The 16,568-nt window shown below is 32.7% G+C and overlaps 2 protein-coding genes across 2 annotated transcripts in view; both read left to right on the top strand.

Annotated features, from left to right (window-relative positions):
- Positions 1–243: 243 nt before the first annotated feature.
- The window catches only part of Nse4 (SMC5-SMC6 complex kleisin component Non-SMC element 1), a 58,591-nt gene continuing 42,266 nt past the window's right edge, over positions 244–16,568 (top strand). Inside the window, exon 1 of the mRNA XM_072534847.1 lies at positions 244–551. Coding sequence (XP_072390948.1) covers positions 443–551 — 109 coding nt within the window. The 5' untranslated portion in view covers positions 244–442. The remainder of the gene's footprint in view (positions 552–16,568) is intronic.
- Positions 13,201–16,159, top strand: LOC140442713 (uncharacterized). Its single transcript, XM_072533699.1, has 3 exons — positions 13,201–13,469; positions 13,678–13,875; positions 15,813–16,159. The coding sequence occupies exons 1-3, from the start codon at positions 13,405–13,407 to the stop codon at positions 15,853–15,855; spliced, it is 306 nt and encodes a 101-aa protein (XP_072389800.1). The 5' UTR covers positions 13,201–13,404; the 3' UTR covers positions 15,856–16,159.

Raw genomic sequence — 16,568 nt, 5'->3', positions numbered from 1 at the left:
TATTGGATGATGACCAACTCTATAATAATAAACTGTAAAAGATTCAATATAGAGAAACAATTGTCAGTGTTATTTATTATGACCACGGAATAAACAACCGTTGGTTATTAATTGTGTGAAATGAATAATTAAATTACCCCTGGCAACTTAAAATCTCGGTTGAACTATATCCTGTCCGGATACCTTACAACTATTTAGGTTCAATGAAGAGAAGAAATGACTTCTAAAATAGCGGCAACACCGCATTACCGCAATAACACAAGTTTGTTTTGTTGTATGTTTATGTTTTGACAATTTTGTTTTGCAAAAAATACATCATACATCTGGATCTGATCTATTCGTTGTATTCTACTGACTATTAAACCACAAATCACCTACTATTGAACTATTCATTATTTCCGGGAAATTAGATAACCGATAACCTTCATTTATCTTATCTGAAATGGAACAATTTTCTAGCGAAAATCAAGAGAATCGTTGCACAATGAGAAGGAATTCACGAGAGAGGAAAATTATTTACAGAGAACTTTTAAATAAAATAGAAGGAATAGGTAAGTTTAGTTACTACATATTTAGTATTATCGTTGACATGTTATTTGCAAACATGTTATATTCTACCTTGCTTTAAAATGTAACATGTAACTCCAAAATGTATTCACAAAATATGTTGAAATAGGTATGCAATTATTAATAATTTGTTTAAGGTTGATTTCTAATTTTTATTCTTAATATTTATTGGTACTTCTACTACTTTTAGGAAAGAAGTCACTAAGACTAATAAAGCTTTGCACCATTTCTTATCTTTTATGGTAGTTCTCCAGTGAGTAGAGGAACTCATGCAGTCATATTGTTCCCAGGAAGTTTGGTTGATCTTCATAATTTATCTCTTTATCTCATATAGTAGATATCTCATATACTTGATACATACTTGATGGCATCTTGGAGCTTCCTAATATGTACATAATTTATTGACAAACTTCTGATTCTAATCCAAGCATAATTATAATTAATCTGTATTATAATAATTTTTTTTAAGAAATTATTTTTTATTACATGTGGAATTATTTTTTATGAGGGCAAAATAGTTTTATGGAATAGGTATTTTCAGTGCAGAAGAAAGTATTAAGAATTTTGAATTTGAAGTTTAAAGAATCTTGTAGAGGTCATTTTAGGAGAAACAAAATACTCACAGCAGTTCGTTTTATTCAGCAATTTTTAATCTTTTTATTTAAATATACAAATTTCTTCTTCTCAGCATTTGAACTTCAAAATATATACACTAGTAGGAATTTTGAACATTTAAACTGAAATACATCATTGTCTTACTGCCAAAACCAGCGTACTCCACTTTTATGTTGATTTTGAGTAAAGTACTCATTACTCATTTGGACTTATTCTCAAAGAATGTACTGACAAAACCAAGCATTACCATTAGTGGATTTGCATCTGAAGAAGAAGAGTCGCAGAACAAATATCTGGTCTATTGTTGACTTCTGTCTACAGAAAGCACTTTGGTATTTGCCAACTATTTTTTCCGCTTGTGGTCTTTCATAAATGACGTTGGACAGTATTTTGTATGCTGCATTCAGCAGCGTGATTCCACGGTAGTTTCCACATTCTAACTGATTTCCTTTTTTATGTAATGGTACAATAATACCGTTATTCCACTCCGCTGGTAGCTATTTATTTGACCATATCTTTGTTATCAATTCATGTATTGTTTTTTGTAGTGCGTATCCTTCCTTCAGTAACTCCGATGCTATTTGATCCGATCCTGGTGCTTTATTGTTCTTTAATTTGTCTACTGCTCCTCTAATCTCAGCTATTGTTGGTGGAGTCTTTTCTCTGTTGTCTGCTTGGTCTAATGGTATGTCAGGGTTCGTCTTCTCCAATCTCCTTCAAACTTTTCCGTAAAATGTTCTGTCCATCTACTAAGTATCTCCTGCTGTTTTGTCAATATATTACCTTCCTTATCTCTACACATTGTTGTGCTCGGTTTGGAGTCTTTTCTGCTTTTGTTCAGTCTCTGATAAAATTTTCTTGGCTCTGTTGATTTACTTAGTTCTTGAAGTTCTTTGTTCATATATTCTCTCTTTTTTCTTCAGTGAGTTTTCTTTTTTTCTTTGTGTAGTCGTTTATATTCTTCCTCTGCTTACCGGGTTCTGTGCCCCTGTTGCATCAGTAAATATGTTCTGTTCTTTTTGTCTGTTATGATCTGACATTATTCGTAAACCAGTCATTCGTTCTTGTTCTTCTTTCTCTACCTTCTATGCCTAGTACTTCTTTAGCTGCCTCTTTTATGATGTCTCTGCATTCTTCCCACTCCTTATTTAGGTTTTCATGTGTTATTCTGTTTTCTAGTTTGTTGTTTATCTTTTCTTTATACTCTTTATTTTTGTTTGTTTCTTTGAGTCCTTCTACCTTGTATCGTTCATGTTTAGAGCCTCTTTCCTTTTTGATGTTTGAAATTCCAGCTCTTACCCTACTTTCAACCAGGTAGTGATCAGAATCCACATTTGCCTCTCTTCTGGTGCGGATGTTTATTATATTCGATTGGTGTCTCGAGTCTACAATGACATGATCTATCATATTTACTGTAAGTCCATCCAGGGATTTCCAGGTACCTTTGTGTATATCTTTGCGAGCGAAGTACATGCTGACAATCACCATGTTAAGTGATCTTGCTAGGTTTATTAACCTATTGCCATTGTCATTTGATTGCTCATGGAGACTGTGCCTACCTATTGTGGGTTGGAATTGCTGTTCTTTTCCAACTTTTTCGTTTAGGTCTCCATAGATTATTTTTATATCATTTTTTGGGCTTAACTGATATGCAGACTCTAATTCGTCATAAAACTCTTCTTTAATTTCCTCTTCTTTTTCTTCTGTCGGGGCATGCGCATTAATTAGACTGTAGTTAAAGAAACGACCTTTAACTCTTAAAATGCACATTCTTGGACTAATAGCTCTGAAATCTCTTATAGTATGCTTTACTCTCTTGTTTACTATGAATTCTATGCCCAAGACGTGATTTTTAGGATCGCAGCTGTAGAAAATCGTATGGCTTCTTTTTTCCATTACATTGTTTCCAACCCACCTCATTTCTTGTGTGGCAGTTATGTCTATTTTGTATCTGTCTAGTTCATTTAGGAAATTTTGGAGAGCTCCCAATCTATATAAGGTTCGAATATTCCATGTCGCAACCCTCAAATCGTGATCCTTTTTTTCGCACAGTCGTCGTCGTTTGATAAGTCCGGCTTTTCTTCCTTGAACGTTCATAACTCATAGTTTTTCTAGGAGAAGGTAGTTAACCTTCAGCCCAACCCCCTATTCGTCGGAGGACCAAGACTCCCTTCTTCGTCAGCCCTGACCCCACCTTCTCACCCCACCTGCCAACAGGATACGGCATCATATATTGCGCCTCACTACCCCCTTTACACACCGGATCTTTAACATATCCATTTATAATCTTATGAAGGAAACATAAATCTGCTTCAAACCTTCTATGATGTAGTAATGAGATATGTATTGATCATATATTATCATATATGTATTGCTGTCTAATGAAACCAATCTTGTAAGCACATTCCCACCCACAAAAATGTATTTTGAACTTTCTTGATTCTGTAGATATCACTATTATGTAAAGGAGACCAAATGATAGGACCATACTCCAAAACTGATTAAACTAAAGTATAACATTTTTAAAGTTTGTAATGAAAACTGATTACAATTTTTAAGAATAAATCCCAACATCAACAAGTTTCATTAGTATGATATTTAAAAGTTAATTTAGAATCAAATCTTATACCCAAATCTTTGATATTTTTACAATAACAATATTATAATATAATAATAATATATTAAAATATCATAATATTTTTTAACTCCCTTGATCTAACACAAGTAAATTTAAAACATTTTTTTATATCTAAGTATAGTATATTTACTTCACACCAACTAGCTTTTAAGATCATTTGTAACAAAGAGGCATCAACTAGGATATTAAATATTCGAAATATTTTAAGGTTGTCAGCAAAAATTAGAAAGTTACTACAGTTCTCGATTGTAATGTGGCAGGTGGGGCTAATCTTTTCTGCATCAAATTTACAAGCATTCTAGTGAACACACAACTTGAGAGAGGGGTGTATTATCGCCCATGTTAAGATCAGTGAGCTGTACTTTTAATGACTGGTGATATATGATTAACAAATATATGAAATAAGAGAGGTCCAAATGAGACCCCTTAGTAACTCCTGCAGTCACAATACTGGCTGAGATAAAGAATTTCCATATTTTACATATTGACAATTACCAGACACATAACTACTTATTTACTCAAGTATTTTTCCTCCAAATCCATAGCCTTGTAATTTAGCAATAAGCAGATCATGGTTAAATCTATCGAAGGCTTTAGAGAAGTCTGTGAAGATAGTTTCAACCTGTCCCTTGTGCTTAACTGAATTAGCAATAAAATTAGTATACAATATTAAGTTTGTGCATGTAGACTTACCTTTAGAAAAGCCATGTTGTTGAACATCAATTACATCTTTACAATCCCATGTTAAAAAATTATTTATAAGACACTCAAATAGGTTTTGAAAATTGTTGTTAAATAATCAAGAGTAAAAATGCAATGCTTGAGTAAGCTGGCAAACATTCTGTTTCAAGCAATAATTTGCAAGGCATCTTTAAAATACTATCAATTATGTCAGAGATATTATAATTATTCACATTGACACTCTGCTGATAGTTAAAAATTGGTATCTGATTAGTTTTAGAATTGGAATATTTAGTTGAGAAAAAATTACCAAATAAATTAACTATGTCTTGACCATTATCACCTGTACTCTTACAATAGAACATACTAAATGGCAGATTGTAAGTTTTTCATTTGCTGTTTATATATTTCAAAAAAATTTCGAAGATTACTTAGATAGAATTCCATTCCTATCATCATCATTAGTGGTGCTTCAGCCCTAGTTGAGCCTCGACCTTCCCCAGTCTATTTCCTCAGTCATTTTTGTTCATCGCCAACTGTTGCCAGTTTGCTATGCTGAACAACCTCACATCCCTGTCTTCACCATCCCTCAGTCTGGGTCTTCCTCTACTCCTATTTCTTACTGGTGCTGCTAATAAATAGAGTTTGTCTGGGTGGGTAATTTTCATTTGCTCTTGACACATCCAGCCCATCTAAGCCTACATATTTATATGAACAATATTACATCTATACTTGCTTATACTCCTCGTACAATTCGAAATTATATCACATTCTCCAAATACCATTCCCACATATTGTGCCCATTATTCTGTGTCTTACTTGAAGGCGAGCAGACGATTTGCATCTCTCACTTCCAATATTGAAGGAAGTTCTGTGTGGGTGATATTTTTTGGTTTTGAGGGTGACGCATCATTTTCCACTTCAGTAACAAGTAGTTATTTTAAGTGCTCAACCCATCTGCTTTATACTGCGTCACTGGTACTAACTATATGTCCATTTTTGTCCCTACATATCGTCAGCCGTGATTGGAATTCTTTTCTTGTCTTATTTAGAATGTTACAGAATTTTCTAGTTTCACTTTTTCCCTTTAGTAATTGAAGCTCTTGCATAATCTGGTTTTCCAAGGTGCGCTTTTTCTTTGATGTACGCGTTTTTACTCCTTCCTGAGTTCTTTGTATGTTTGCTCCTTATCCCGCGTTCTTCTTTGTTGCATAGGTTTATATGCATATTTTTTTGTTTTAGTGATATCTTCAAATTCATCATCGAACCATTTGTTGCGTGTAGTGGGTTCTTCTGGCCCTAGGACGTCATCTGCCGCTTTCTTAATTGTTCTTCTACAGATATCCCATTGCTCGCTAGCTGTTATACTCTCATCTGTTGTTTTAATTTTGAAGGTAATTTTAATACCTTTTTAGTGGGGCCGTTTCAAGAGTGCCTTTCTTTCCCTTTTCTTTTTTTGCATTTGAAATTCTTGCTCTTATTTTTGCTTCTACCCAGAAGTGGTCTGAATGTATATCAGCCCCACGATAAGTACGTGCATCCATTAGATTAAAGAAGTTCTTTTAGGATGTAGTCTATTTGATTTTTTGTTGTTGCATCAGGCGAAGTCCATGTTACTTTATGGATATTCTTGTGGGGAAAGTAGGTACTTCCAACGACCATGCCCTTGGAAGCTGCAAATCCTATTATTATATTTCCATTGTCGTTGGTGACATCATAAGCACTGCATTTTTCGATGTATGGATGGACTATTTCCTTTCCCCATTTTTGCATTAATATCTCCAATTATGATTTTGATGTCGTTTCTAGGGCATTTGCCGTAGATGGTCCCTACTTCGTAATAGAATTAATCTTTGACATCCTCTTCTTTGTCTTCGGTTGGGGCGTATACGTTTATTAAACTGATGTTAAACAACTTTCCCCTTACTCGTAGATAACATTGTACTGAGTTTAATTAGTCTAATTTATTTACTTTATTTATTATAAAATATTCTAACACTTAGTTTATTTAAAGTCTTTATTTAATTTATATATACAATATTTACTAATTTATTTTTTTTACATTTATATTCGAACTAAAAACTCGACTTCAAAACTAGAACTAACTGTAACTTAAATAAAAGGTTCCTCTATATTTATACCAAACAAGCGTTATTCTCGAAGCGGCGTTGACCTTCCAGAACTTACTCGATCGTCGTGGAGCCAAACATGTCTTTTAGCGTAGGGGGCCCGTGGATCTTCTTACTAGAAATTTCTGCCGGCAGGTATATGATCTGGAAAATACTTGAATGAGAAAGGATATTTACAGTTTAGATATTATGAGTCATTATTTATCGTACCAACATATTCGTGGGCTTATTGGTTTGAAGTCCATGATGAGATGTTTTGCTTTTTTGATAACAATGAATGTGGTCCCGAATTCATGATTGGTCTTGTGACAGCTGTTATGGATATCGCATTGTCTCTTTTGGATAAATCCTTGGCCAGTCCATCTTACTTCTTGCACAGCAGTAAAGCGTGTTTTATATTGAGTTAGTATGTCTATTAACTTTTTAAGATTTCCAGGTTCATAAAGTTTACGCACGTTCCAAGTGTATATTTTTAAATCTTTGTCCTTATTTCGTTGCATTGTTCGTCGTCGTAAGTTCCGTCTGGTTTCTTTAGCTGTGGATCTCGTAACAATGTTTTTTTCGAGATTGCTAACAAGTCTGGAATCCCACAAGTATGTTGGCGACAATTTTAAAGTTTAAAGATAAATTTTCGAAAGAAAGTGGGTTGCCTGCAAGCAGTCAAAGATTAAAATTATGTGAATTCACGGACATAGGGGAATGAGTTTTGAACTGGTTAAAACAGTGACGGGACAAAAATATCGCAATCGGAAGCCATTTTCTTCCGGAAAAGGCTCATCAGTTCTTGGTAGAATTGGGAAATGAGAGGGCATTGCGACGTGCTAGCAATGGGTGGCTTCAAAATTAAAAAAAGAAACGAAATTATTTTCCGAAAAATATGTTGTAAAAGTGTCGATAATAAAAATGTCATGGTGGGAAAAACAGCAAGATTCATTTAACAGTGGTGCTAGGAACAAACTGTACTGGGACATACAAACTTAAGCCACCCATCATTGGAAAATATAAAAGACTACAATGTTTTAAAAATGGCGGTAATTTGTTAACAGATTACACATCAAACACTAAGGCTTGCATGACCTGCGATGCTTCTACTACTACTACATGTCGCTTTGTAACGGTCTCTTTAATAGGTCCTCTTCTGCTTCTTTATCTCAGGTCTTCGTCTACTGCTTCTCTCCAACTTGTTCTCGGTCTACCTCGTTTTTTCTTGCCTTCTGGTTGTCGTTTTAGTATTTCCTTTGTTATTCGTTGTTCATCCATTCTTTGTGTATGTCGGAACCAGATAAGTTGTTCTGTTGATCTGATAAGTCATCTGTGTTTGTTCGTTTGATTCCCACTTATTCTCTAATGCCTTCGTTGTTAACCCTTTCTCTTCTTAACCTTCTTGCCGCTCTTCAAAAATCCATTTTCGTTGCTCTCAGCGTCGCCAACGGTCTTTCTTTCAGTGGTCATACCTCACAGCTGCTTAGAGTGATCCTGTTCACTATAGTATCATATATATCCTCTTTTTATTTTCTTTGCCAATTGATTGTTCCCATAAAATACTGTTTAACATTGTAATGGCTTTTCTACCTGTCGTATTTCTTTCTCTTATCATCATTCATCATTCTGGCATCCCTGCGTGGGTCCTAGCCTCCTCAAGAATTTCTCTTTAGTCGTCCATATCCATCGCCTTCCCCCACCAAGCACATATTCCCATATTTCTCATGTTTTCATCGATGTTATCAAGGAACCTTGTTCTGGGTTTTCCTCCTCTTCTCTGACCAATGGGTCTATCAAGGAGCGTTTTCTAGCTGGGTCATTTTGTTTCGTCCGCATGACATGCCCCATCCACTTCAGACTTCCTATCTTCGTATATATTTTACGATATCTGGTTCCTAATCATCATCATCGTTATGGTGAATATGTAAAGATTGTGAGAGACATGTTTAAGGGAGTAACAACTAGTGTTAGAACAGTTATGGGAGAAACTGATAAATTCTATGTGAAAGTAGGATTGCACTAAGGCTCAGTGCTTAGTCCTTATTTATTCTCATTAGCTCTTAATCAAATAACAGTGAAACGACAGGGTAATATTCCGTGGTGCTTAATGTATGCTGATGATGTAGTGATAGTAGGAAATAGTGAAAGCGACCTAGAACAAAAACTGGAACAGTGGAGACAAGCTCTTGAGGAAAAAGTTTTAAAATTTAGTAGGACAAAAACAGAGTATTTGGAATGTTCATTTAAATATGGAGTTAGTACAAATATATTTGGATGGTAAAATGATTGTGAAAAGTAATAGTTTTAAGAACCTAGGATCGGTGTTACAGATTAATGGGGGAATTGGGATTAACGCATGCACTAGAATTGGGGTTGGATATATGAAGTAGAAGGAAGCGAGTGGTGTGTTGTATGACAGAAAAATTCCAATAAAATTGAAGGAAAATTCTATAAAACAACCATAAGACCAGCTATGATATACGGAACTGAATGTTGGGCAGTTAAAAAGAAAAAGGAACAACGAATGAATGTGGCGGAAATAAGAATGCTTAGATTGTTGAGTGTAGTTACAAAAAAGATGATTAGGAATGAGTATATTAGGGGAAGTCTAGAGGTGGCACTAATTGTTTAGAATTATTTTTTATTTTATTTCATTTTTATATGACTAATTTTTATTTTCACACCATGCAATGCGCATGGCATAACAAACTAGTTCTGTTCTGGTAGAGATGAGCCTTGAATCAACGTACTATTTTATTCAACCGTTTATTTGTCGTTAACGAATCTACGGTTTCTCACTGGGAACCCTCTGGTTTATGGTTGATTCAAAAAAACTACGTTTTGTGTAGACGTAAACAGAGGAACAACGAACACTTCACATCGACGAGGACAATTAGTTGATCTGAGAGACTACTAAAAAACTAAAAATAACATCCCCACTCTTTCGGGACGGTGGACAGTCGGGCGATCTGTTGACGTTGAAAATAAAATAACTATGTAGGTATTCTGATTGATGCTGAATGATTTTTGATTGATCTGCATTTTCAATTTCAAATCTTTATTGATAGTTCGTGAAAGGATTTATTTATTGTAAATATTCTTTTTCTTAGTTAAAATTATTTACCTAGTATAAGAGTAATAATTTTATTTTCAAAAAATGCACATTTGTAGAAGATGCAGCTTTTATGCTCGACTACGACTTTCTCAATATTGCAATGATCGATTATTTTTAATTTGAAATATTAACACATGGGAGTCCCCGATTCATGTTTTGTATTATTCAGCAAGCATCATTTTTATTTGGAGTTTGTGTTTTGTTTAACGTAAATGTGAATTTATTCTGAGTACTGAATATTTACTTTATTAACTGTTTGTGTGTTTAACATGTCTGCGCGTAAAATTGTTAGTATTTTATGACATCACTTTGAGAAAGACATTGACAGTGAGAAGGCTGTATACAATATTTGCAAAACTTAGTTATAAATCAACTACGGCAAATTTGAAAACCATTTAAAAAGAAAACATACTTCAGAAAACATACTTATTTGAAACTACTGTTAAACAATTAACTATTAACTATACTAAATTCATTTAACAGAAAAGTAGGTGTCAACAAATACATGCACAGAACACATGAAACCTGATGTTTATATAATCGTACAGGGTTGTATTAAGATTCTGGCAGTCTATAACATCTGAATTTGAAATGAATTAATTTATAATTTTTATGATTACTCAATGATTAATCTTCCAAAGAAGTACACTTAAATATTAGTGTTTTAAAACTGTCATTCACACATCGTTAGCTAATTGTGGTATTAATCAGAAGGCAAAAAATAGAAAGTTGTTTTTATACATTTTACGCTTTAAGACCAATATTTGGAAATAACTAATAATATTATCATTAATGATATAAAAAGAGACCTCTTCTTGGGTAAATGTTAGGGAAAATACTTATACATATATTATTGGGTAGATAGACTTATACATTTAACATTACATTAACATTAATAAATAAAATTTATTTAGTCGACGATTCGATTTCGATTTAACATTTATTTGTCTCAGCAGAAGCGAATGTATATTTCTAAGTATTGTGACGTCACTATTTTTGATTTTGATGCCGGTTATGTCGAAGATGATTCGAGATATCAAAATGCCGTTTTCAGATTTTGATTCAGGAGACAAAACTATATATGAATCCATCGATAGATCATCCTGAAGTATTGCATAGGCGTCAACGCACAAACGAATATACTTTGCGGATGTAAAAACGAAAGGTTTTCTTTGCAAATGATGAAAAAACAACTTTTTACTATTACATAAAAGTAATATCGAATTACGCAAACTAATTACTGGAAAACTACATAGGTACAATGAGTAAAATGGGTTACAGTTTTTCATTTTTAAAATATTCCATTTTGTTTATGTAATTTCGAATAATTTAGTTTTTTTTTTATTTATCATTGCTACTCATTTCCACCTCAAAAGCTAGATCCACCTTCAACCGGATGGGGATCTTCTTCAAGAGCCACAACCTCTCTCTTGGTATAAAAGTAAGAATGCTGCGATGCAACGTCTTCTCTGTTCTTTTTTATGGTGTTGAATCGTGGACCTTGAACGAAGATATGTGCAGAAAATTGGAAGCATTTGAGATGTGATTATATCGGAGAATACTTAAAATCCCGTGGACTGACCGAGTCACCAATGAGGAGGTCCTGAGAAGAATTAAGAAGAACCGAGAGGTACTGACCACCATCAAATCTCGAAAGTTACAGTACTTTGGACACATTATGCGAAATGAATCCAGATATGCCCTTCTACAAGCTATCCTGATAGGAAAAATATTTGGAAAACGGGGTCCGGAAAGAAGAACATCCTGGTTGAAGAACCTCAGAACCTGGTTCAACACAATATATATGCAGCTTTTCCGCGCTGTGCGAGATAAGGTGAAGATTGCCATGATGATAGCCAACATTTATCACGGATAGGCACATCAAGAAGAAGAGAACTCATTTCCACACCACCATAGAGGTAGAGTGATACTGGTGCGTTTTTTTTTGTGGTTTTCCCGGTAGGCCTAATCCACGAATACTTCACCTTTATGAGTGGTACATTTTTTGGTGCAACTAATGTGTGTGTAGTTCTTATTCTCTAATAACTTTAAACACAGAACTATCCGATACTCCAACTTTATCAGCTACTCTTTTCTCAACAGCGGACAATATTAACGCTAGATTTTCTTTTAACTCGTGCTTATACACCTTTACAATTATTTCTTTAACGTCTACGCTTAAATGGCATTTTTTCGATCTCTTTTGGGGGGAGTTAAAGGTATGTTTACGAGTTCATCGGCAGAATCCGATTCTGCCATATTAATTTGTTTTAGTGACTGTATATACAAACCTGCAAAGTATTATTTTCAGGTTAATATTCTAATAAAATAATAGATAATAGATAATTGAACAGACATATTAAAAATGTCAATACTCACAATCTAATATTTATTTTCAAGGTGTTACAGAAGCCACCGATTTCGAGGCTTACAATATTTGCCTCATCGTCAGGCATAGCAAAGAGTTTGAAGATGGAAAATCACATATTATGCACTATGATGTCCTTTTTTTTTGTTGTTTTTGTGACAGGTTCTTACATACATATATAATGATCAACATATCACCTCACTATAATGATAATGTCATAAGGAAAAGATAAATACTGACAGAACCCTGGATGTAAGCTAAAAACTTCTTATTGGCGATATCTATATTATTGTTTTTTAACAAAACAAACTCTTTGCTGGGCCTGAGGATGAGGCAACTATTGTAAGCCTCGAAACCGATCGCTTCTGTAACACTTTGAAAGTAAATATTAGATTGTGAGTATTGACCTTTTTAATATATCTGTTCAATTATGGACTCACACTTGCAACCCTTTTATAATCATAATAGGTAATTATTATAATAGAGTCAAAATAATATTAAATTTACTTACTAAAGTTGATAGAAAACAGCAAACACCTTAAAAATTTTCACAGTTCTAAGTTTATTTAAATAACACTATAATTATAAACCAACACTATAATTTATTATACCAACACACACATACATAGAGCTATTAAAAGTAAAAATTATATTTATATAATTAAATTCAACAGACATAAATGTGATTCGTAAGGATTACTGAATCCATATCTGTTAAAACTGCAAATTAAGCGTCTTTGTTTAGAGGTGGAGATTGTCGTTACTTGTGAGTTTCTACTTGTTACTTATGATACGCTTTTGTATATAATCAGTTACAGTATAAGTGATTTTGTAACATGGACGTATAAATAAAGAAGGACCGGGCTGTTTACATCTTTACTTGAAGTCATGAGATCGTCACAGTCATAGGCACAAATCCCTAATTTGACGTTGTCAAATTTTTTTTTTTTCAAGTCAATCTTCGAAATAATTTTTGATTTTTAGTATAATTTATTTTTAATTTATAAATAAAAATGTATTATCTAGTTAGTATAAACTATTTTTACATATACTCATTTCGCAACCAAGGAATTAAAAGAAAAACATTAATTATTTAATTTATTAATAGAAAATATATTCTGATAATCTTAAATTTTTGTAAAACTTGGCATCATTGGTAATATAAACCAATCGTAGCGATTTGAGGAAAGTGAACATGGCGCTGTATTGTTTACCTTTGAGTTGATAATTTCCTTTTTGTGACATTTTAGTGAATTTGTTAATATATTTTAAATTTTAATTGAAGAATAGTTAGTAGTTAAGTGTAATAATGATGCGTAACTGTTTTGTATGCAGGAAAACTGAATATTTACATCCAGAACTGTCATTTCATTTGTAAGTATTATCAAGTATTATAAACATTGGAATTACGTCCATGGGCGTAGTACAGGGATGTGATATTACTTAATTCTTGACATGAATTGGAGTTTAATTTTGTTAAATAAAGTAAATTTTATAGTATTATAAATACATTTATTTATTTTTTCTAATCTACACTATAATTGCTATAAATATAATAATTTCAATGAAATATTATATGCAGGTCCCCAGTAAAGAATCAACAGATGCTGGATATGTGGTTGTCTATGTTCGGCTTAGATAAAGAACAAATAACCAAAACTGCCTTGGTCTGCTCAGAACACGTTAGAAAGCATGATCTAATTACACAACCAAGTGGACGGGTTAATTTGAGGAAAGGAACTGTTCCAATAAATATTTATCATAAATCACCAGAACCAAGGTAAGTAAACGAATTTCTATATAATTTACTATACAGAGTATAATAAATACTCATATACAGGGTGGTCCTTAAGTAATTGTACAAAAAGAAACAGTAGATTCTACACTTTAAAATATTACGATTTAAGCCAAGTTGCTTTTATAAAATGTTGATATTAAGAAAGATACAGGGTGTTAAAGTGCAAAATTAAAATTTTATTTTTCGCTATAACTTTCATGTTTGTAAACATTTATGTATAAAAATTTACAACTGGGTACTTTTAAATATGAGAAATTATAATTTGATGCACTTCTTCTTCTTCTTCTGGTTCCTATCCGTTTCGGATGTTGGAAATCATATTGGCAATCATGACCTTGCTCGCTGCGGCTCGAAACAGCTCCGTTGAGGTTTTCTTAAACCATGTTCTTAAATTCCGCAGCCATGATATTCTCTCTCTATTTGATGCACACTTTAATGTAACTGATAGAGGGCGCCACTTATGCCACATATGTGGTATAAATTTGCACTTAACTTTTTTGCTCTTTAAGTTACCTGTATTTGGGATACAAAATATTAAAGATACATTATTTTAACAAAAAAAAAGGTATACTTGTTAATAACTTTAAAACTCAAAAGTTTCTGAGATAATCACATTTTAAAAATCAGCTGCATAATTCTGATCTAAGGCAATTACTCCAGGCATCGAAAAAAAATAGACAAAAACATTAATACTGCTGAATTTTGGTATAAAATACTTTTAACTAAAGTTAATAGTTAACGAAATATTAAATAAAGTAAATATATCAGCAGGATAATTAATAATAGGATTTGACAAAATAACAGAATAATAGGATTTTACATCAAACATTTTACGTTTTATGTTAAATTAGAGTCATAATCAAAACATTTTGTTTACAAACCAAATTAAGAAATAGTTAAACTAAATAACATAACTTTTTGTCAAAGTAAGTGCTCGATATGTCATCCATTTTCTTTAATTCATTTGTGAATATATTCCATAAAAGATTGTCTCATATTAAATAGCATCATTGGTTTTAAAGAAACTGCTGCAGTATTTATTTCTTCCCATAGTTGGTTGCGAATGTTTATGGCATTCTTATAGACATGTTGTTTTAATGCGCCCCATACACTAAAATCAAGCGGATTAAATGCTACGTGGTGGTGCTACGTAAATACTAAAAGCTACGTGGTGGCTATAATGTATAATGGATGAATATATTATTAAGCGATAGCAAAGGGAAATTGTAAACATGATGACGGCCAACGTCTGAATACGGCACCTAAAGAAGAAGATGAAATATATTTTCTCCAATAAGACATTTACCACCCATAACAAAGCATTTTGTGATGTTACATTATCTTTGAGTTGTTTTAATAAGAATAAACTATGAATTATGCTTATCTACAGGTATTCAGTGCTTTACCGCATAAATATCAAACTAAGAATTATTGTGCAGCTGACTTATAAAATGCATTTATCTCGAAAACGGTTGAATTTTCAGCTTACTAACAAGTATATCTTTTCTTTGTAAAAATAATGTATCTTTGATATTTTTTAAGATAAATAGAGCTAACTTAAACAGCAAAAATTTAAGCTCAAATTTATGCCACACATGTGGCGCCCTCTATTAGTTACAGTAAAGTAAGTATAAAATTTTAATTTATCCTACTTAAAAGCATTCAACTGTAAATTTTTATCCAAAAGCATTTACAAATATACAAGCTATAGCAAAAAATAAAATTTTAAATTTCCACTTTAACACCCTGTATCTTTCTTAATATCAACATTTTATTAAAGCAAGTTGGCTTAAATCGTAATATTTTAAAGTGGAAAATCTACGGTTTCTGTTTGTACAATTACTTAAGGACCACCCCGTATATTCCATAATTATGATAGCATATATTTTTTCTTTTTTTTTATTAATTCAATGTTTTAGTTCTACAAACGAGTTCTTCTGTCTACTGCTATGTCTAGCGTGACATATTAATGTTGCCAATTAAAAATTAAGCTGGAGTTATACACCATAATTCACTATGTTTTTTCAACGTATCACTCACTGGATAAGAGAAGGACATACTCAATACCTTGAACAGGTTAATGTTTGGGGAAGAATTTTTTAAATTTTTTCGGCTTGTGTATTATTTCAGTTTAAATAAAATATTATATAAAGTACTTCGCGATTTTATTTACTCCATCTCTATTCTTTTGTGTAAATCAATTTTTATAAATATATTTCTATACGCTGAAAATTAAAACTATTCATCGTTCGTTGTTTCTCACTTATTCGAAATATTTTATATGTTTACGATACTAAAAATAAAAGCAATTAAACCAATAGTCATTATTTATACAAATGAAAAAAGTGTTTCAAATACCTTTCAATTATTGGAAGGTACGCCGCTGACTGAAAGGGAAATGTCACAGTCTATCACCTCGTCTCTTTCTCCGCGCCTATAAACTTTTCGACTTCAAATTTAGGTGAACAGAGTACAGGGCATGCCCAGTCCATCTTTATTTATACGTCCATGTTTTGTAACCAGTAGATACCTCTTCAGTATCTCTAGAAATTGCGAAAGAATTGATCACGCATTACTAGTGTTTATATTCTACTTTTCTGTTGGGCGAACGAACCTTAGTTGAATAATTTAACTAGTTTTTCAACTACTTAGTTACTTTACGAAAAACGGTTCAG

The sequence above is a fragment of the Diabrotica undecimpunctata genome, chromosome 6 (genome assembly GCF_040954645.1).
Source record: "Diabrotica undecimpunctata isolate CICGRU chromosome 6, icDiaUnde3, whole genome shotgun sequence".
Taxonomy (NCBI): domain Eukaryota; kingdom Metazoa; phylum Arthropoda; class Insecta; order Coleoptera; family Chrysomelidae; genus Diabrotica; species Diabrotica undecimpunctata.
The sequence above is the reverse complement of the archived record's forward strand: the minus strand, read 5'-3'. Positions and strand labels throughout refer to the sequence as shown.

Excerpts from the sequence above, each read along its gene's own strand:
- LOC140442713 (XM_072533699.1), top strand. The coding sequence starts at position 13,405 with ATGATGCGTAACTGTTTTGTATGCAGGAAAACTGAATATTTACATCCA. Across the intron at positions 13,470-13,677 it reads CCAGAACTGTCATTTCATTT|GTCCCCAGTAAAGAATCAAC; the intron begins GTAAGTATTATC and ends TATTATATGCAG. Across the intron at positions 13,876-15,812 it reads CATAAATCACCAGAACCAAG|TTCTACAAACGAGTTCTTCT; the intron begins GTAAGTAAACGA and ends TCAATGTTTTAG.